Genomic DNA, 22,243 nt, shown 5'->3' on the forward strand with positions numbered 1-22,243 from the left:
CATTATGGGAAATGGTGTTTAAATGGTGAGTGTCCACTTTCAGTTTTTTAGCAAATTTCAAGTTACTTCCACGAAGTTACATATAAGCTGATGTCAGTTTGTCATTGGAGTTTATTTTGCTGGATTATTATTACAGTCAATGGACTCACTTTTGCCACCACCAGAAAAACTAGACACTTGTGCGATTTCTCTGTGACCCGGTTGTGATATATTTTTCAACCGTCGGGGGGCGCGGTTTTGCAGCGTGCGCACGTCAACATGTCAAAATCCCTTCTATCTTTGGTGGAAGTTTCACTTTATATGAGGAGAATAAACATCAAGGTATGAAATAACCGAGCATCACTATCAAATGTGATGGGTTTGACATCTTTTAAAATTGATTATTTTGGTGTTATGTGTGAATTCAATACCATGCTTGCTATTATTGCAAGCTAACTGCAGCAGCTTTAGCTTGCTAGTTAGCTAGCTAGCTATTTTTCATCAACCAGGAGTATTAATTGTGAATTAGTATGATTTGTTATGAAGCTAGGCTTGCTACACTCTTTCCAAAGCGATGAAATTGTTGACACTTTTGTTTGATCAATGCTTCATGTCTGTTTAATTTGTCAAACTTGTCATTAACATCATGCTTCATACATGTCATTATCATTTGTTTTTAGAGATGCATGCCCCCCCAAATCTGTTGATGGAACCTGATACACGACCGTAGAGCATCATGAGCTTGGTCCTTCACGAGCTGCTTGTCTGCTGCAGAGGTTTAGAGAATGACAAAGCAACGGAGAGAAAGGTAATTTATGTGACTCATAAAATCAGTGCATTGAATCAATAGGCCTATTTCAACATCTGTACACGGAACATTCTGTTCTTGTATCCAGAAAGAGGCTGATCGCTTCAGACAGCTCATCCGGTCTCCTGACACAGTGGAGGAGCTGGATCGCATTTCTGGAACCAGAGCTGCTAAAAGTTCCAAGCAGCTCACCTGGAATGCAGTCTTCAGGTACTATTGCTTCCTACACTGTGTATTACACAATTCCCACTAATTGGGGACTAATAGGCTGACCACACCGCTCACGCACGCGACGTGAGCATTGCAAAATCAATGTAGAAATTAATGTTATTCAATTATTGCAACCACACTGCTCGCGCGCGTCTGTTTGCCAAGGGCTAAAATAGAAATCAGTTCTATTTCTGACGCAGATCGCGCTGCAAGTCCTGCCTCTCCCATCTCTTCATTGGTTTATAGAAGCAGGTACCATCTCCTCATTGGTTATACCCACGTGGGTGATTGAAAGACGAACTGTTTTGCCGGTCATCATGGTAATACTATGAAAGTTTAGATGCCAATAACCATATAAGTTCAACGATTGAAAAGCGAGGAGAGATAACTAGAAACGATTCGGTTGACCGTTTTATGTGTGGATTAATTGTCGGAGTAGAAGACCTTGTGCATTTCAGGTAAAATAACAACTCAATGTTTATATCCCAGGACAAATTAGCTAGCAACAGCTAGCTAGCTAAATAGGACAAAATAGCTAGCAAGTGCAAGCTAACTAGCTAAATTGCCATAAATGTTTAATGCTTTTCGACCTGTCCAAATTAATGTAATTGGTTCAGTGTTTGTTTTGATATTTTAACCTGCGTGTTGTGATCACGTTTGATGTAGGGGGACAAAATATATTTATGCACGATAGCGCATGATGGCACACGCGCACAGCCGGTTTGGATTCCGTGTAAGGTGTAGCTAGGCTACTATTTTTTTGAATAAGTCCATCGCTTTGAGTTCCCACTGTTTCTTTCAGGTTTCTGCAGAAGTATCTGCAGAAAGAGACTGAGCTGCTCCAGTCAGGGAAAGCCAACGTGTCAGCCACCACACAGGCCAACCGTCAGAAGAAGATGCAGGAGATCAGCAGCCTGGTCAAATACTTCATCCGCTGTGCCAACAAGAGTAAGGGTTTGGAGAATCATATACCAGATAAGATCATAGACCTATAGAGCCTAATGTCCATGTAACAGTACTCTTCTTGCGTTGTGTACAATCGACACAGACTCCAACTTGTAGCACTAGGTCTTGGAGATGTATTCTGATACACTGCATCTTGTGTGATGATCTAATAATATTTACAAAAAATGGATATAAAAAAATATATTTTGACCACCTAATAGATGAAACTAAAAGGTAAAGCTGCGTATACCGAAGATGCAGACCCTGCTTTAAAACAGTCACTAAATATTCCAGTTGTTATACTATTCTCCATGAGAATTAGAGTGAAAAGTGGTTGATCAAAATCCCTCATAGGTAAAAATGTCTGTTACATGTTAATTACACTCAACTACTTTAAAACAACCACGTAATAAAAGAAACCACCATAAGAGACTTTATCATATTCGTCACATTACCATCTTGTAACCTCTAATCATGGTCACAATGTCAAAACAAATAAAAGATGTCAATACCATTGACCCTCTGTATTCACATATTAACCTTCAAGAGCTAACTTTCTGCTGATTCATAATCTCAGTCAGTCTTGACACTGGTATAAATAATCTTCCTACCTAATACGACCCAGAGTACCTTAAACTGCATAAAGAGTGACAGTGTTGTGTACTGTTGCAATAGTGGGTCTGTCAACACAGTCAGTGCGTAACTGATCAGGTAAGGAATGGTCCGAGTTTGGTAGGTCAGTACGGATATTGTAAGCAGACTGGTCAATTAGCTCACTCACTACACTGTTACGGTCTGGGTCAGATTCTTGAAGACTCTCTGATCAAGGCAGATCTTCCAGCTGCAGTACATCTTCCATAGAATCCAAAGGTGGAATGTCCTGAGCATCCAAGGATCGCACATCACCCTCCAAGCTTGGGTCACCTGTTCCTTCAGAAGGCAACTCCAACATCCACACTTTTGTTCTCTACTCAGCATCCTCATCACCACGGTAGTTCCGTGGCAACTGAGACCACAAAGCGGTCCTCAGACTCTGTTAATCTAGACATCTGTTCCATCATCAACCGCAGCATGGTGAAGAGGAAGAAAGTTGACTGGCATTATCAGGTTGCGATATACCATATTCTCCTGTCCAGTGGAGCTGTTCTGAATATTAAAGGTGTGACTGTCAGCATTCAATCCAGTGACAAGATAGACAGTATCCTCCCAAAGGTCAGCGAGCTTCTGCTTTCCGCGCTCCCCCTTGTTAGCCAGCAACACTCGATCACCAATCTCCACGGGTGCTCCTCTGACTCTTCTGTCGTACATGCCTCTTCAACTGCTTAGCTGCAGATGCCTGTACTTTATTCATGACTTCTTTCAGATATCTCCTCAAGGGCTGAACAAACTGGTCATAGCCAACAACTTCTGGGTTCTCTGACAGAGCCAAAGACTATCAACAGGCAGTCTTGGTGTCCTTCCAAAAATTAACAGTAAAGGGACAAAGCCTGTGGTCTCGTACAATTTGTACGCAAACGTAAGGGACTTCAGCGCCCGAGGCCATCTGTGCTTTGCTCTCGTTGGCAGGGCCCGGATCAAGTTTCCCAACATCCTATTCATCCTTTCGCAAGACCCGTTCCCCATCGGATGGTACGGCGTGGTGTGAGACTTCTGAACACCTGCAATCGCCAAGAGTTCTGCTATTAAAGCGCTCTAAATTGGCTCCTTGATCCGAGTGTATACGGCGAGGCACCCCGTAGACACAGAAATACTTGTTCCACAACCGATAAGCAACAGACTTAGCAGACTGGTTCGGACACAATAATGAATGAGACAACTTTGTAAAGTGGCCAGTAACAACACATCCAGGGACTTGTTTGAAGAATTTTCTGCAGACCAAAAGTCGACACACACTAGTTTTAGAGGCTCAGTTGTTATTATGCTCTCCAGAGGAGCTCTGACTTCCGGATCAGGAGTCTTGCTCACGATGCATCTCCTGCAGCACAACATATTCCTTTACCTCCCTCTCCAGGCCATGCCAAAATAACTTCTGTCTTGTCAGGTAGACTGTTCTCTGTTGTCACTGGTGGCCAGCTTCATCATGGTCACCCTTCAACACCATCGCTTTCATGGAGGCTGGAACCACATACAGATACGTTTCTCTTTGTAACCACATTCTTCGAAACACGATACAGTACACCCATCTTCATGGTCAACTTGTCCCAACTTCTGAGAAGACACAAAACCTCAACACTCATGGGCACGGTCTCTCCAGGATGGTCTCCCCCTCTCCACAAAGAAGATCACTCTGCTCATCACGCTGCTTACTCATCAGTAGATTGTGTGGCAGGACATTGACATTTGTCTGCTCTGATGGCATTACAGCCTGCGGAAGCTGTGGCAACAGCAGTACATGTGAGCCCACATCACCATGAAGAACCGCAGCAACTTCTTGTCTTGATAAAGCACCAGAAGGGGGGGTCAACAGTAGCCTGGCAACTAATAACCACCTCGTTGGTGTCAGAGGCTTTGTCAAAGGGGTGGTTGGACCAGCGAAACACACCTTGCACTCTGTCTGTGCGCACAGCGTTAGCTTCAGCCAGTAAGGTCTCGTACCGAATCCTTGTCAGTCTATGGAGTGCGTATGAAGAGCTCTCTGCTCAAAGCATCTGCAACAACAATTTTTGTCCCAGGGATGTCAAACTCATACGGTGCCAGCTTGGCGACCCATCTCTGTTCACAAGCATCAAGCTTTGCTTTGGTCAGGATGTATGTCAAGGGATTATTATCCATCAATACAGCGAATTGCTGACTCCGTAACCAGTGGTGGAACTTGTCACAGAACTTGAGCCTGTGCGCAGGATACCTTGACTGCACATAACTGAGGGTCTTGCTCGCGAAGGCTATAGGTTTCGCTTTAGCTTCCTGTTCCTGTACCTGGGACAGCACAGCGCCTAAGCTGTTGCTGAGAGTAGAATGTGTTTGTCGAAGTTGGGGTAGGACCAACAAAATCTGGTCCAGTAAGGCTTGCTTTAGCTGTAATAAGGCCTGTCTGCATTCTGCTGTCCGGTCGGCAGCAGTCAACTTCCTGACATGTGAGTGTCACTTCTTTTTCCAGCGTGGAGCCTTGTATCCAGTTGTCCATCCAAAGAGAGGCTTTGTGATGGTCGAGCAACCATCAATGAACTGTTGGTAATACACCACTGTCCCAATGAATGACCTCAATGTCAGTGCCGTCTTACATCAGAACAGCTTGTGTCACTCCTGTAATGGTCCTCACCTTCTCAGGGTCTGTAGCTACACCATCCGCACTAATGATATGCCCCAGAAACTTCACAGACCTCTGTATAAAGTGACACTGTTTTGGCGCCAACTTCAGGTTCTGAGTCTTGAGACGCTGAAAAAACATTTCCAGGCGTTGTATAGCCAGATCTTCAGTGGGCGCATAGACCAAGACATCATCAAGGTAACACAGCAGGCCAAGAAAGTTCTGATCCTCAAAGATGTTTAGTATCATCCTCATAAAGGTTGCAGGACTATTACATAACCCATGTGGCATGCGGTTGTATTCGTACAATCCAAATGGCGATGTAAAATCTGTGAATCTCCGGTCATCCTCATGCACATCCACATTGTAGTAGCCATTGTCGAGAAAAAGGCATTTCCACCTAAAGCAGCCAGTGAGTCAGCCTGGTGAGGGAGTGGGTGGGCATCTTTGATGGTGCGTGCATTGATCAGATGAAAATCAGCACAGAGTCTCAGGTCTCCAGACTTCTTCCAGACAAGGACATGGGTGAGCCGAACTCACTACTGGACTTCCTTATGATTTCACGTTATTCCATCTTATTCAACGCTTGCTTAAGCTTCTCATAATGATTTGGTGAAAGACATCCATATGGCATCCGAAAGGGTTTCTCACCACTCAGTCGACTGTGATAAAAACATCCGGTAGCTTTTCCACAATCCAACTTGTGCCTGGAAAAGATGGACTGGTACTCAGTTATGAGCTGGATGAGTTTCTTCTTACCAGCAGAAGACACTTGACAGGAGTCAACGTCAATATCAGTCAAACCTAAGTCACGTAAGACCCCAGGACTGTTTGAACTGTCAGGTCCGTCAGTATCATCAACTCGGTTGGAACCGTCATCAGGCAGAGTCAAATCATCTTAGTAGTCAGTGAGTATGTCAGCCATTCTCTGCACGTGGTGCTGTAAAGCTGCTGGTGAATCATCATTCACACAGTCAAAAGTCCTCTAGATCCATGTAAGGAAAGACATTGGCTAAAGTGGTGTTTCGTCTCAATGTCTTCTGAGAAGGGTTTATCACTTTAACAGGGAGCCACCCATCCCCCCGCAACATATCTACCATCCTCCCTACCAGGATTGACCTTGGTGTTGACCTTGAACTGCTGGGCTCAATGAGAACAGCACTGCCAGCTGATAGATTCTGAGTTTCGTGGTCTGCCTAAGACTAAGTGTTCCTGCATAGGCTCTAGAGTCACAGCCCCTTTCAGTCTCAACTTTGTCAGGTACTTCACTGTCTCTCCATCTCTCCACATAACCATCATGTTGATTAGCTTGCTCTCCTCACCCCTGTCACACACAGGAGTATAAACCCTCTTCCAGAAATCTCCATTAGTCTTCAGGTGGCGAATTAAGTGCTTTAGGAGATTTCTGCCCAAGATGAGGTCATCACTCTGGCCCTCAACCACCAGTGTAGACACAGCAAAACTACAGGCGTACATCTCCAGCTCACATACTCCCAAAGGCCTCATCTTCGTCCCACCATAACCAACCAAAGCTACCTCTGTAGTACTCAATGATGGAGTTTAACACTCCTGCACGCAACAGCTCATGTAAGACCCTAGAGCTCAAGGTACAAGCCATTGACCCACTGTCAAGCATAGCTCTCACTTCCACTTCTCCTCCTATTAACACCTTGGCATAGAATAAATCATCATATAGGGAAAGTCACTGAGTTCTGCATTATGATACTATTCTCAGTCTCATATCATCACAAACACTTATATACAGACTCCAAATCAACATCTCTCACTGGTGGGGACTACGAAAGGCCAAAAACTCTCCCCTTCTACATGCAAGTCTACTAGTTTTCCGTGAGCTGAGCCGTGATTACTGTAGGGACTCCAACAGCTGTGCTCAGGGCCTTGTGGCACTGAGAGTGTGCGTGGCAAGCAGAGGTGATTGGCCCTGCAGTGAAAGTATCATGTCCAGCATCCCCGCACACTTCACATGTCCCATTAGACCTCAATTTGTTCCTATTCCCTTTTTGAAACTAACGGTGAGACTGTTGTGGCCTCTGCTCCAGCATTGCAAGGGTACATTCCATCGGCTCAGAGCCCTGGGCACTGAGCCCTGAGTAGCCTGGTCTGGGGAAGGCACCGCATTCGGTGATTTCATGTGGAGCCCCACGACAGGCATGGTGAGCGGCCTGACAGCACCAACTTCCTACTTCATTGTTACGATGGCTGGGGTCACCTTAGATAAGTGAGAGTACCTCCGCTCCCTTCTGTATTCATCCAACCTCTCATGAACATCTTCAGCGGTCCACTGCTGTAATGGCTTGCACTTAAAGATAAGCGACAGTTCAGCGTTAGGGCAATGTCTGAGGAACATGACTGTGAGCTCACAAGATGTGTCTTCAACACTTTTCTGGTGTCTTTTTTAGACAATCTTCAGCAACCTCCATAGCCCTGTTTAGTCTGAGCCAATAGTCAAATGGTTCATCAGTCAGTGGTAATGTGGCATAAAAGTCAGTGAAGGGCATGCAAGATGGGACTTGGGCCTTTTATATTAATCAACAGAGGGATTGCTGCGTATGCCCACTTTAACAACATTGCGGGCCCTTCTCATAAGCCTACGCATAACCTCATCTGCTTGGTCCACCACAGATACGCCCCTCTTACGCATGTAAACCATGACCATATCCTGCCACTCATGCACTGTGCACTTTTCAGAGCCATCCCCCCTAAAGTACACCGGCTCCTTGATAGACTTCAATACCAGGTTTAAGGCCCAACACATCCATAACCCTAGAGCTACATGCATTCCCCATAACATTGTCCCCAACATGTCCAACAATTGTCTTTGATTCCAAACAGGAGGAAATGTTTTCCCCAATGGAATGACCAATCTGCTGTACAATGTCTGCTGTGAAATCCATGGAGATTTCATAGCTCCCTGTATTTGGCAAACCTCTTTCATTCACATCCTTGTTCGTTTCCCTGTTGAAACTATCATCAAAACCTCCAAAACTCTCCTGTTTAGGCATGTTTGTAGAAGCAACCAGAATTCTGGCTGAACCCCTACCAACAGATGGTGACAGATTAAATGTCAGGAAACCCCTACCACTCCCAACACCTCACCTTCCCATCTTAATAATGGGAAATCAACACACTAAAACAAAAATGCAAAACATTTTAAAATAAAATAAATAAAAACTCACCTCAAAATGTAACATTTACACTGGTAAAAACCCAGCCTAGTTATACCAGATATATACTAGAATTGCAAATAAACAAGTAACACAAAAGTTATCGTTTATCCGTGAAAAGAAAGTTCCAATCAATAAAGAAAGTCTCAATAAGAGAAATCACCAACTTTAGTTATCAAAAAATGACGCACTAGCACCCTCTTGTGGCGAAACGCGATATCGCCATAAACTGCACTAGCAAAGTCTTACGTGATTCTCCAAGGGCAACCTGAGATGGAAATCCAGCGAAGGATGATCCGATCCAGAAGAACGGTGCTTGTTCACTGGGGAACGTAGTTAACAGAATAATACAACGATTACAATACACAATGTAATATTTTCAACAATGTACCTGATAAGTAGCACAAAATTGCACGTCATGCAATGCACGATTCAATCTGCACTCAAGAACTGTACAAAATACACAAAACCCCCACACCAGACACAGTAAGTTGCTAGCTGGAATTCTCTACTACAAAATGCACAAAAAACGCTTAATCTTGTGTGATGTACAAATAAATGGTACATTCAAATCATCACTTGGGAGTATAAAAATCACTTTTGACGTGTGCTTTGCAACCAACAACCTAATGCTGGTTTGGTGCTTGTTCACTGGGATGATTCTAACTTAAACATCCTCCCTCAAGCAAGTCACACAAACCAGCCAATAAGATGCCATGTTGAGTAGGTGGAGGCAAGACAAAACTAAAACCAATTGGCTTAACAATAAAGTGGCAAGGGGAATCACCAATATGTGTCTGAAATGGCTCACTATTCCTTATATAGTGCACTACGTTTGACCAGGGCCTGTAGTGCTCTGATGAAAAGTAGTTCCATTTTGGACGTACTGACTTTATTGTAGTCCCTCTGGGTACTTTAACCCTCCATTTCTCTCCCTACAGGAGGGCCTCGGCTGAATTGTGGCGAGCTCCTGAATCATGTGATGGAGGTGCTGCGGAGCTCATTCAGCTGCTCGGCCTATGGGGAGGACTACAGCAGCATCCTGCTCAAGAACATCCTGTCTGTCCGCAAGTACTGGTGTGACATCACCCAGCAGCAGTGGCACAGTCAGTGGTTTTTATTGTTCCTCTCGCAATACAGCAGAGACTTTAATTGTTTTTTAATGTAACTAGGCAAGTCAGTTAAGATCAAATTCTTATTTACAATGACGACCGACCAGGGAACAGTGGGTAACTGCCTTGTTCAGGGGCAAAATTACATATTTTCACCTTGTCAGATTTTTTACCTTGAGCTAACTGCAGAAATCTGCCGTCTGGTGATGAAGCAAACCTTTCGGTTACTGGCCCAACACTAACCACTATGCTACCTGCCACCCCTGTTGAATGTAATCTATGAATGTTAGGGGGAAGTAATTGGTGATGTTTTGGAGTAATTGCAGCTGGTAATAGAAAATACAAACAAACACAATGTATATGCTTGATTGAGGTCATGGGTCAGCATTACAATGTATTGTCCAGATTTGGATTTCATTCTTGTGAGTTTCTAAACAATTCATTCTCTAATATTCATCTAGATTTGCTGGATCTGTATTGTGGCCTTTTCACTGGTTCCTCCAAGGCCATAAATCGTGTGCTTGTGAGCAGGATCATCCACACTGCAGTCCAGGGCTGCTGTCTGCAGACTGAGGGCTTCAGCCATACACTCTTCAGCTTCTTCTCCAGAGCACTGCTCAATGCCAGGTACGATGACAATAACTGCGAGAGGTGACCTGTATCATGCAAGGGAGTTGCTACTTGCCACAGTCATTTTCCAGTAGTTATGCGCCTCAGAGACTAGGTTTAAGTTTTCTAATGTGTAAACCTACTAAACGGAACTCTTAGAAATTGAGTCTACAGCAGTGGGGGCTGGTGGGAGGAGCTATAGGAGGACAGGCTCATTGTAATGGCTGGAATTGAATAAATGGAACAGCGTCAAACATGTGGTTTCCATTATATGTTTGATACTGTTCCATTGAGTCCATTCCAGCCATTACAATGAGCCTGTCCTCCTATAGCTACTCCCACCAGCCTCCTCTGGTCTACAGTGAGACCTACCGTCAAGAGACTTCATCCATTACACTGCATGTGATATGTTCTCTCCAGGCAGGAGAGACACTTGGCAGTGGTGGAGCACTTGGTCTCTGCTCTGAACGTCTTCTTGAGGTCTGCTGCCATGAACTGCCGTATAAGGGTGTGTCGGCTGGGTGAGGAGCTCCTGCCCTCTGTGCTCTATGTGTGGACACAGATGAGGCCCAGCACCACTCTCAAAGAGGAGATAGTAGAGTTCTTCAACCTGCAGCTCTGTGTACATCATCCTAAAGGATCAAAGACACAAGACACGGGTATGGCTGGAATTTTGTGGACAGACTGAAAATTGAAAAAACACCATTGTCTTTATGAATCTGTTTTGATGTTGAACGATGAAAAATGGTGGAACAACAGACAAGTGTGAAGTGTTTTCATCACGGAAACCCTTGAAGTAGAATTATATTATAGATTATGATTGATACAGCCCATCTGACAACTTTTCTTGACCATTCCACCCCTCACTATTCCAGGAGCCTACGCTGAGGACTGGGTCAAATGGCAGAGTCTACTCTATAACCTGTATGATGCCCTGGTGAGTGAGATCAGCCAGATTGGGAGCCGGGGGAAATATGCCACAGGGTCGCGCCATATCGCTGTGAAGGAGAACCTTATGGAGCTGACTGCAGAAATCTGCCATCAGGTGATAAAGCTAAGATCCTTCATTTAGTTCAAGACTAAAACCTGAGCTGTGCTGACATCATCTGACATAGTTCTCCTGTTTTTAAGAATTAAAATAGATGATTTTAGTGTTGTTGGTCTCATCTTCATGTTTTGGGTGTTTGACTGTTTCTCAGCTCTTTAGCGAGGATTGTAACTTCCAGATGCTGGAGGTGACTCAGGCCCACCTCAGAGCCACCCAGAGAGGCAGTCCACACGGCACGCCCAGCAAGCGTAGACGCATTGACTTGGGCTGGGAGGTTCTCCGAGACCACCTGCAGCCACACCAGAGTGACTTTGACGTCATACCATGGTGAGAAAAGACAATATCACACCAAGGTTCAGTGCTCATTAACTTGCCAAATATCCTTATATTTAGTACAATCAAACTCTTCATAGCTCCATATCCTCTGTGTCCCCCAACTCAACAATACAATGTTCCTATCTAGGTTACAGATCACATCGGTGTTGACCTCTAAGTACCCCTCCATGGTGCCTGGCCAGGAGCTGGTTCCTCTGCTATCCGTCCTTTGCCAGCTGCTGGGGGAGCAGCGGCGGGGTGACAGGGGGCCCTACGTGCTGCGCTGCCTGAGGGAGGTGGCTCGCTGCCAGGCCACACACCCAGAGAGGGCCCAATCCTACAGGGCTGAACTGGGCAGGCTGTGGGGCCGTGTCTGGGCCCTGGCTCTACGGGGGGTCAGCTCCCCCCAGACTGAGGCCCTCAGTCTGGCCCTGCTGTCCACCATCCTCCAGGGAGCCTTCATTCCCATTGACAGAGAGCTTTGGAAGCTCTTCTCTGGCTCGGCCTGCAAGCCCTCTGAGTGAGTCCTTGGCTTTGATGAATGATTTTGTCGTATAAAGTCACTTCCTCAACATTTACTCTTTGCAAACTATAGTGCTTTATGTTTTTATCTCTGAAGGACGATTTCATCCTCTGTCTCTGTCTGCAGTGCTGCTGCTCTGTGTTTGGCCCAGGCCCTCCTCAAGTGTCCTGTTCTTAAGAGCCTGGGCACTGGGTGGGACCATGCAGGGGCCGTGGAGGGGGTCGGGCCACCCAGCCTCAAGGAGAACATCATGAGCTGGCTGCTGATGAATGAACAGAGTGAAGAGGCAGAGGAGAGCTCAAGACCACACCCCATCATCTGCAGGTGGGCAGTTTATCACTGGGCTCATATCGCATTTTTATTCACGCTTAACCTCTCTGCTAGTGCTGTCTAAATCAAATCAAATTTTATTAGTCACGTGCCAAATACAACCGCTGTAGACCTTAGTGAAATGCTTACTTACGAGCCTCTAACCAACAATGCAGTTTAAAAAAAAATACAGCTAAGAATAAGAGATAAAAGTAACAAGTAATTAAAGAGCAGCAGTAAAATAACAATAGTAAGACTATATACAGGGGGGTACCAGCACAGAGACAATGTGCGGGGGCACCGGTTAGTTGAGGTACTATATACATGTAGGTAGAGTTATTAAAGTGACTATGCATAGATGACAACAGAGACTAGCACTGGTGTAAAGAGGGGGGGGGGGGGGTGGCAATGCAAATAGTCTGGGCAGCCATTTGACTAAATGGTCAGGAGTCTTATGACATGGGTGTAGAAGCTGTTTAGAAGCCTCTTGGACCTAGACTTGGCACTCCGGTACCGCTTGCCGTGTGGTTGGATAGAGAACAGTCTATGACTAGGGTGGCTGGAGTCTTTGACAATTTTTTGGCCTTCCTCTGACACTGCCTGGTATTAAGGTCCTGAATGGCAGGAAGTTTAGCCCCAGTGATGTACTGGGCCGTACACACTATCCTCTGTAGTGCCTTGCGGTCGGAGGCCGAGCAGTTGCCTTACCAGGCAGTGATGCAACCAGTCAGGATGCTCTCGATGCTGCAGCTGTAGAACCTTTTGAGGATCTGAGGACCCATGCCAAATCTTTGATCTGAGATCTTGGCCAACAACCTCCTTCCCTCACTAAGAGCATTGAAGATGGGTCGTGGCTGGGTCTTCCAGCATGACAACGACCCAAAACACACAGCCAGGGCAACTAAGGAGTGTGTCCGTAAGAAGCATCTCAAGGTCCTGGAGTGGCCTAGCCAGTCTCCAGACCTGAACCCAATATAAAATATTTGGAGGGAGCTGAAAGTCCGTATTGCCCAGCGACAGCCCCGAAACCTGAAGGATCTGGAGAAGGTCTGTATGGAGGAGTGGGCCAAAATCCCTGCTGCAGTGTGTGCAAACCTGGTCAAGAACTACAGGAAATGTATTATCTCTGTAATTGCAAACAAAGGTTTCTGTACCAAATATTAAGTTCTGCTTTTCTGATGTATCAAATACTTATGTCATGCAATAAAATGCAAATTAATTACTTAAAAATCATTCAATGTGATTTTCTGGATTTTTGTTTTAGATTCCATCTCTCACAGTTGAAGTGTACCTATGATAAAACATTACAGACCTCTACATGCTTTGTTAGTAGGAAATCCTGCAAAATCGGCAGTGTATCAAATACTTGTTCTCCCCACTGTACATGCTGATAGAAATTTGGTAAAATGGATTTAATTTTCCCTGCGTTAAAGTCCCCGGCTACTAGGAGCGCCGCCTCTGGGTGAGCGTTTTCTTGTTTGCTTATGGCGGAATACAGCTCATTCAATGCTGTCTTAGTGCCCGTCTCTGACTGTGGTGGTATGTAAACTGCTACAAAGAATACAGATGGAAACTCTCTCGGTAGGTAGTGTGGTCTACAGCTTATCATGAGATACTCTACCTCAGGCGAGCAAAACTTTGAGACTTCCTTAGATATCGTGCACCAGCTGTTATTTACTAGTGGGATTATTTTGTCTTGGTACAATGTTTTACATCTGTAATTGTTTTAACACATTCCTAATAAGAGTTTGTCTTATTCCTCTTTTCACAGGGATTTTCCTCATAACCTCATCCCCAGAATCCTTGTGCCTTTGACCCTCAAAGACACCCGAGCTGGCATTATGTTTCTCCTTGGAGCAAAGGGACTTGAGAGGTGAGGGAAATATTTATCTAAAACCGATAAATTCAACCATATTGTCATCAGTGTCAACATAACTCCATAGATTTCATGCCGCCTTCAATGTTTCCCTCTGCCTAAAGTGCTGTGATGCAAGAGCGAGTTAAAGGTTCCCTGAGTGAGATTGAGAGCATGTACCTGCAGTTCAGCTTTGACGAGATGCCCTCTAATCCCATGGTGAAAGTGATGGTGTCCTCAGCCGGCACCCAGCTCACTGTTGTCCCCAGCCTTAAACACAAGCTGGAGCAGGGCCTCTTGTCTGTGGCTGACCACCTACTAAACTGCTACTCCCCAGATGTGAGTGAATGCCTATGTTAGAACCATGGTTGTGCGAGTTGGTGTATGTTCAAACTAAGTACTGTGTGTGTTTTCTCCTCAGTCTCAGACCACACCACCAGAATGCCTGGTTCGTTGTTCAAGTCTCCTTACTGGCGTTTTAGCAGGATATGTCTCTACTGGTCTCCTGACTGAGGAAGAAGCCTGCCATTCCCAACTCTTCCTAAAGGCCAAGGTAGTCTGAACGGGTTGATAACATTTCTTTAATGCCTGCAGAAAATCCACATATATGTCATTCATTGTATATTCTGTTGGCTTTTCGAAGGCACTGGTACAGGATTTTAGTGAGTACATATCTAATGTGAAGGTGAAGATGGCAGAGGATGGGACAATGACCACACTCAGGTCTGTCATGCGGCTGTGCACACAGTGTGTCAACAGAGGGGTTAAGGTAAGACAAGCACTCTTCCTCGTCGTTATCACCACCATCAACATCTGTGTTTAAAATCTGGCTCTCTATCTGTACTTTCATTGACTTCCACATATCCTCTCCCACAGGACAGTATGAGCTCTGTCTCTTGCAACTTGTTCATGAAGATTTTCCCTGCGAGACTTTTGACTGAACTGGCAGAAATATGCAAACTGTTGGTGAGTCATGGAGAGTTTGCTTTCTGTCCCATGAACCATCATTTTGACCATTTAAATAACCCTCATTTGGGCCTGTTTAAACACTCTATAATGATCTGAATTATGTAAGCTCACCCTGTGCCTCTGTTTCTAACTCACAGCTGAACAGCTCCTGTAAGAGAGGTAGTGTGGGGATTGAGGAGGAGACCACAGATGAGGACTGGGACATGACGAGGACACAGGCTGACCAGCAGGAGGATATTGACCTGTTTGATGATGGAGACGGACCACAGACCAGCACATCTAAGGGGACTCACAGACAGAATGTGGACCCCGATGACACCCAGTGTGGTTTTGGCAAGTGATAATATCCCTCGTATGACACATGTAAAATTAACCCCTCAGCGTCAGCCGCTATGCCAGGATAATATAGGTTGAGGTGGAGCTATTGACATTGTGTACACCCCATCTGATTCTTTCAGATCAACGATATATTTCCAGAGGTAGGGGCTTGGCAGATGATAATCAGACCAGCCATTGTCCTCCATGCATTTCTAGGAATCAACCGGTGACCAGATGGTCATTTAAATACTCTTATCTTCTCCTAGATGCTAAAAGCCTACTGGCTGAGGAGCATTTGGCCCAGCAGGATTTAGCCATCTTGGCCAGTCTAGAGTTCCTGTCCCTGTGTGTATCGGCTAAGTTTATCCACGGGCTCTCTTTCAAACCAGTGGAGGTTCGCCGCAGGTTACTACTGCTGCTGGAGCAGATAGACTGCACCAAGCCACTACACCTCAACATGGTGAGTGACCAGGACTGTGTAGTGGGGTCAATGTTGCACAGCTAATCGTTGTTCCCTACCAATCATGTTGGAAATGACGACTGATGATGATCTTGTATCTCTAACATGGAATACTAATAGTTCATTATTTTCCTGTCCCCCCTCAGTACCTGGTCCTTCTGAAGAAACTACCTGCTGAGGACACATCGCTGGCAGCTGAAGAGTTTGACTCACTCCTCAGACCTCTGGCGTAAGAAAGGCCTCTGTTTCTAGATTCATATGTCAAGTATACTATGCTATACAGTAGGTGTCAAGTATACTATGCTATACAGTAGGTGTCAAGTATACTATGCTATACAGTAGGTGTCAAGTATACTATGCTATACAGTAGGTGTCAAGTATACTATGCTATACAGTAGGTGTCAAGTATACTATGCTATACAGTAGGTGCTGGAGACATTAGGACTTTTTTTGTGCTTGCAGGGATCTTTGCTCATTGTACCGCCAGGACCAGGAGGTCTGTGCTGCAGTGCTGCTGGGTCTGCTACCGTCTATCCGTAGTCTGGGCCGTACCCAGGACCAGCACAATGACATGAGACACGTCCAGGGAGCTCTGCTCCAAGTGGTCTCTGGATTCTGGTCAGTACCAAAGTCTCCATTTTTGTATTTTGACTTCACAATAATTCTGGTTCTTTGTTCTAGAATTGAACTTCCAACTTTTTAATGGTCTCTTCTAGCATTTTGGGCAGAACGGGGAAATGCACAGCAATTGTAAAGGTGGCATTAATTCACTGTCTACTGGCTCTACTGGAGGTGAGCTCACAATGTTTTAAAATCACAGCATAGTAACTGCCCATGATAGCCACCCTGTCTTTAGTTAGGTAGAGCGTAATAACACCAAATATTTACTTCCCTGTCTCTGCCCCTATGTCAGGCTGACCCTTGCTGTAAGTGGGCGGTCCTTACCCTGAGGGAGGAGGAGCTTCCAGTGTCCGTCATCCTCCCGTCCTACCTGTCCGACTCTCACCATCATGTACGAATGCTTGCAGCCATGACAGTGGAAAGGTTGGTTTTTACCGACAGAACACTCTCTCCAGCCTTAATTCCATCACAGAGGCTAATATCTCTCAAGTTAAAAAGTAAATATTTACATGTTTGACATGTCTACCATGCATGCTCTCTTCCATCCATAGGCTGTTTTTGGAGATGACACCGGACAGCTTGGAGAAGAGAAAGATGCTTCCTCTGAAATGCCAGCAGACAGCCTTTGAGAACGTCTACCTGAAAGCCCAAGAAGGGATGAGGCTCCAGGTAAACCTGTCTTTCACACGTTACTCTGACAGAAGTAATGGCCAGTCTGTCTCACAATCCCTCTGCTCTCCCTGGTGTGTCACAGAAGAACAGCTCTCCTGAAGACCTGAGTGACGAGACCTTTAACCGCAAGGCCACGCTGCTGAAGAGTGTGTCGGTGGTGCTGTGCTGCAGCCCCGTCTGTGAGAAACAGTCTCTCTTCGCCCTCTTCCAGTCCTACAAGGAGAACAACATAGAGGAGCCACTCATCAAAAAGGTAAGGGAAAATCATTTGGCTACACATATTTACAGTCTCATCAATTATTATGTTTTGTATTCATGTTTCTTAAACTGAAAGCACTTTATAGTGAATGTGGGTAACTTTCCCTTTCCACCAGGGGTGGGAAAAGTACACAATTGTCATACTTGAGTAAAAGTAAGCATACCTTAATAGAAAATGATTCAAGTGAAAGTCACCCAGTAAAATATTACTTGAGTAAATGTAATTGCTAAAATATACTTAAATATCAAAAGTAAAAGTCGAAATCATTTCAAATTCCTTATATTAAGTAATTCAGATGGCATCATTTTCATGTTTTTATTTATTTACGGATATCCAGGGGCATGCTCCAACACTGACATCATTTACAAACTAAGCATGTGTTTAGTGAGTCCGCCAGATCAGAGGCAGTAGGGATGACCAGGAATGTTCTCTTGATAAGTGTGTAAATTAGACAATTTTCCTGTCCTGCTAAGCATTCAAAATGTATTGAGTACTTGTGGGTGACAGAGAAAATTTATGGAGTAAAAAGTACATCGTTTTCTTTAGGAATGTAATAAAGTAAAAGTTGTCAAATATAAATAGTCAAGTACAGATACCCCAAAACTACTTATGTAGTACTTTCAAGTATTTTTACTTAAGTACTTTACACCACTGCTTTCCACCATCACTACATACAGTATCTCTCTGACTACTGTATCAATATGCTATGATATTGACAGACTGAATGTTAACCTGGTTTGTCTCTCACCCCCTCTAGGTCCTGGGCAGTGTGTCCAGAGCTCTGGGCTACAGGAGTGTGGAGGGGTTTGTCAGCTCTCACCTGGATTACCTGGTGGCAGAGTGGCTGGGCCAGCATGGCTACACTCTGGAGTCCTTCCCTTACACTCTGCTCAACCACGCCACTCTCAAGGACTTCTACAGGTGCACATGCTTAGTTTACGTTCTACAGGACATTTTTTACTTTAGTTTATTTAGTAAACATTTTCCTCACTCTATTTTTTGAACTGCATTGTTGGTTAAGGGCTTGTAAGTAAGCATTTCACGGTAAGTTCTGCACCTGTTATATTTAATTTTGTATTTCACCTTTATTTAATTCAGTTACTATTCAAATTTGGCGCATCCCATACGTTTTATGTCCATAAAATGACTTTTTGTGAATTTACTGATCTGACAGAATTGAGGTGAAAGTAGAGTTTCTACCATACTGCTTTCACCTATTCAATCATGTCAGATCACCTTAAGGAAGGAAGGAAAGAATGAATGATGCATCTATCGATTTATTTGTTGTTTCTTTTGTTTTATCCCAGCTCCTCCTATCAGGTCCTTATCCCACACCTGGTCTTCCTGGATGACTTTAAGCAGGTGAAGTCCATCAGCACCCTCCTGGGTAAGGACTGGAAGAAGCTGCTGGCCAACTGCTTCCCTAAGATCATGGTTAACATCCTGCCCTACTTTGCCATGTCGGGCCAGGATGCCCAAGTGGCCCGGCAGAGAGAGAAGGCCCACAGGGTCTATGACCTACTCAAGGACAGCAACTGCCTGGGCAAACCGGTGAGGAAGAGACGCTTGGAGTCTCTGTGCCTGCAGCTGAATGTGCTTAAAACTCTGTATGTTATCATGTATAACCCAGGATTGGGATCCATTCCTTTTCACTTCATCCCCTGAAGTGGCTGAGTTGAAATGGAATTGACTCCAACCCTGGTGCCAGGTTTGCTAACTGTCGTGGAATTTTTTATCAGAAAGGAAGAAAAAGACTGTAGATTCTTCAAAACTTCAACCAAGCAAAATATAAAACATTGTAGGACAGGGCTTTCTTACACTACTACATTGTCTTTGTAAAGGACTTCTGTTGAGCCAGTTTTTTTACCTTCACACGGTACAAAACATTCTTTTGGGAATAATTTAAACAGTTACAAGTCATTTGAAAAGTTACACAGGAGCACACCCGTCGTCTGTACAAAGAGGACAATCATCACGTTGACACTGTCCACACGGCCTCCTGCTTCTTCCACCTAATCTGTCACGGTTTTCCAATGTAGTCCTCCAGTGACTCTTTGGCTTTCTGGGGCAGCAGGTAGCGTGGTTAGAGTGCTGGACTAGTAACCGAAAGGTTGCTAGATCGAATCCCCAAGCTGACAAGTAAAAAAATCTGTCGTTCTGCCCCTGAACAAGGCAGTTAACCCACTGTTCCTAGGCCGTCATTGAACATAAGAATTTGTTCTTAACTGACTTGCTTAGTTTAAGAAATGTTGAATAAAAAATATAAATGTATACATTCTGTGTGCAACTGGATGGCTGACCAATCAGTCATTGGTGGGTAATGTTCCTTTATGCGATCACACAGTGCAGCCAGTTGGGCCTGATAGGGTTCATCGTCCGTCCATAATATGAATCTCTCGGCAATACACACACACACACACACACACACACTCAGGAAACAAAAACAAACAGTATTTGGTTAGGAACGTCTTACTTTCTTATAATTAAAAAGGAGTCATTTCTTCTCATCAAAATATTTTTGAATTACTGCACTTCTATCTCAGGACCCTGTCCTGGTATCTATAGTACTTCAGGACCCTGTCCTGGTATCTATAGTACTTCAGGACCTTGTCCTGGAATACTTTCATCAGGACCCTGTCCTGGTATCTATAGTACTTCAGGACCCTGTCCTGGTATCTATAGTACTTCAGGACCCTGTCCTGGTATCTATAGTACTTCAGGACCTTGTCCTGGAATACTTTCATCAGGACCCTGTCCTGGTATCTATAGTACTTCAGGACCCTGTCCGGGTATCTATAGTACTTCAGGACCCTGTGCTGGTATCTATAGTACTTCAGGACCCTGTCCTGGTATCTATAGTACTTCAGGACCCTGTGCTGGTATCTATAGTACTTCAGGACCCTGTCCTGGTATCTATAGTACTTCAGGACCCTGTGCTGGTATCTATAGTACTTCAGGACCCTGTCCTGGTATCTATAGTACTTCAGGACCCTGTCCTGGTATCTATAGTACTTCAGGACCCTGTCCTGGTATCTATAGTACTTCAGGACCCTGTGCTGGTATCTATAGTACTTCAGGACCCTGTCCTGGTATCTATAGTACTTCAGGACCCTGTGCTGGTATCTATAGTACTTCAGGACCCTGTGCTGGTATCTATAGTACTTCAGGACCCTGTGCTGGTATCTATAGTACTTCAGGACCCTGTCCTGGTATCTATAGTACTTCAGGACCTTGTCCTGGAACACTTTCATCAGGACCCTGTCCTGGTATCTATAGTACTTCAGGACCCTGTCCTGGTATCTATAGTACTTCAGGACCCTGTCCTGGCATCTATAGTACTTCAGGACCCTGTCCTGGTATCTATAGTACTTCAGGACCCTGTGCTGGTATCTATAGTACTTCAGGACCTTGTCCTGGAACACTTTCATCAGGACCCTGTCCTGGTATCTATAGTACTTCAGGACCCTGTCCTGGTATCTATAGTACTTCAGGACCCTGTCCTGGTATCTATAGTACTTCAGGACCCTGTCCTGGTATCTATAGTACTTCAGGACCCTGTCCTGGTATCTATAGTACTTCAGGACCCTGTCCTGGTATCTATAGTACTTCAGGACCCTGTGCTGGTATCTATAGTACTTCAGGACCCTGTCCTGGTATCTATAGTACTTCAGGACCTTGTCCTGATATCTATAGTACTTCAGGACCCTGTCCTGATATCTATAGTACTTCAGGACCCTGTCCTGGTATCTATAGTACTTCAGGACCCTGTGCTGGTATCTATAGTACTTCAGGACCCTGTGCTGGTATCTATAGTACTTCAGGACCCTGTGCTGGTATCTATAGTACTTCAGGACCCTGTGCTGGTATCTATAGTACTTCAGGACCCTGTGCTGGTATCTATAGTACTTCAGGACCCTGTCCTGGTATCTATAGTACTTCAGGACCCTGTCCTGGTATCTATAGTACTTCAGGACCCTGTCCTGGTATCTATAGTACTTCAGGACCCTGTCCTGGTATCTATAGTACTTCAGGACCCTGTCCTGGTATCTATAGTACTTCAGGACCCTGTCCTGGTATCTATAGTACTTCAGGACCCTGTCCTGGTATCTATAGTACTTCAGGACCCTGTCCTGGCATCTATAGTACTTCAGGACCCTGTCCTGGCATCTATAGTACTTCAGGAACCTGTCCTGGCATCTATAGTACTTCAGGACCCTGTCCTGGCATCTATAGTACTTCAGGACCCTGTCCTGGCATCTATAGTACTTCAGGACCCTGTCCTGGCATCTATAGTACTTCAGGACCCTGTCCTGGCATCTATAGTACTTCAGGACCCTGTCCTGGCATCTATAGTACTTCAGGACCCTGTCCTGGTATCTATAGTACTTCAGGACCCTGTCCTGGTATCTATAGTACTTCAGGACCCTGTCCTGATATCTATAGTACTTCAGGACCCTGTCCTGATATCTATAGTACTTCAGGACCCTGTCCTGATATCTATAGTACTTCAGGACCCGGTCCTGGTATCTATAGTACTTCAGGACCCGGTCCTGGCATCTATAGTACTTCAGGACCCGGTCCTGGCATCTATAGTACTTCAGGACCCGGTCCTGGCATCTATAGTACTTCAGGACCCTGTCCTGGCATCTATAGTACTTCAGGACCCTGTCCTGGCATCTATAGTACTTCAGGACCCTGTCCTGGTATCTATAGTACTTCAGGACCCTGTCCTGGAACACTTTCATCAGGACCCTGTCCTGGTTTCTATAGTACTTCAGGACCCTGTCCTGGAACACTTT

The 22,243-nt window shown here is 44.9% G+C and overlaps 1 protein-coding gene across 3 annotated transcripts in view; it reads left to right on the top strand.

The window, feature by feature from the left end:
- The first annotated feature begins 209 nt into the window (after nucleotides 1-209).
- Nucleotides 210-22,243, top strand: part of atm (ATM serine/threonine kinase) — a 42,700-nt gene continuing 20,666 nt past the window's right edge. For all 3 annotated transcript variants that reach the window (XM_036961125.1, XM_036961127.1, XM_036961126.1), the window contains exons 1-26: nucleotides 210-321; nucleotides 660-787; nucleotides 876-997; nucleotides 1,800-1,945; nucleotides 9,316-9,480; nucleotides 9,948-10,113; nucleotides 10,516-10,754; nucleotides 10,971-11,140; nucleotides 11,295-11,470; nucleotides 11,607-11,978; nucleotides 12,108-12,305; nucleotides 14,062-14,163; nucleotides 14,271-14,484; nucleotides 14,567-14,698; nucleotides 14,789-14,914; nucleotides 15,022-15,111; nucleotides 15,252-15,447; nucleotides 15,699-15,892; nucleotides 16,039-16,121; nucleotides 16,355-16,510; nucleotides 16,609-16,684; nucleotides 16,806-16,936; nucleotides 17,065-17,182; nucleotides 17,268-17,438; nucleotides 18,202-18,365; nucleotides 18,752-18,995. In XM_036961125.1, coding sequence (XP_036817020.1) covers nucleotides 716-787; nucleotides 876-997; nucleotides 1,800-1,945; nucleotides 9,316-9,480; nucleotides 9,948-10,113; nucleotides 10,516-10,754; nucleotides 10,971-11,140; nucleotides 11,295-11,470; nucleotides 11,607-11,978; nucleotides 12,108-12,305; nucleotides 14,062-14,163; nucleotides 14,271-14,484; nucleotides 14,567-14,698; nucleotides 14,789-14,914; nucleotides 15,022-15,111; nucleotides 15,252-15,447; nucleotides 15,699-15,892; nucleotides 16,039-16,121; nucleotides 16,355-16,510; nucleotides 16,609-16,684; nucleotides 16,806-16,936; nucleotides 17,065-17,182; nucleotides 17,268-17,438; nucleotides 18,202-18,365; nucleotides 18,752-18,995 — 4,023 coding nt within the window. In that variant the 5' untranslated portion in view covers nucleotides 210-321; nucleotides 660-715. The remainder of the gene's footprint in view (nucleotides 322-659; nucleotides 788-875; nucleotides 998-1,799; nucleotides 1,946-9,315; nucleotides 9,481-9,947; nucleotides 10,114-10,515; nucleotides 10,755-10,970; nucleotides 11,141-11,294; nucleotides 11,471-11,606; nucleotides 11,979-12,107; nucleotides 12,306-14,061; nucleotides 14,164-14,270; nucleotides 14,485-14,566; nucleotides 14,699-14,788; nucleotides 14,915-15,021; nucleotides 15,112-15,251; nucleotides 15,448-15,698; nucleotides 15,893-16,038; nucleotides 16,122-16,354; nucleotides 16,511-16,608; nucleotides 16,685-16,805; nucleotides 16,937-17,064; nucleotides 17,183-17,267; nucleotides 17,439-18,201; nucleotides 18,366-18,751; nucleotides 18,996-22,243) is intronic.

Source organism: Oncorhynchus mykiss, chromosome 24, assembly GCF_013265735.2.
Source record: "Oncorhynchus mykiss isolate Arlee chromosome 24, USDA_OmykA_1.1, whole genome shotgun sequence".
Taxonomy (NCBI): Eukaryota; Metazoa; Chordata; class Actinopteri; order Salmoniformes; family Salmonidae; genus Oncorhynchus; species Oncorhynchus mykiss.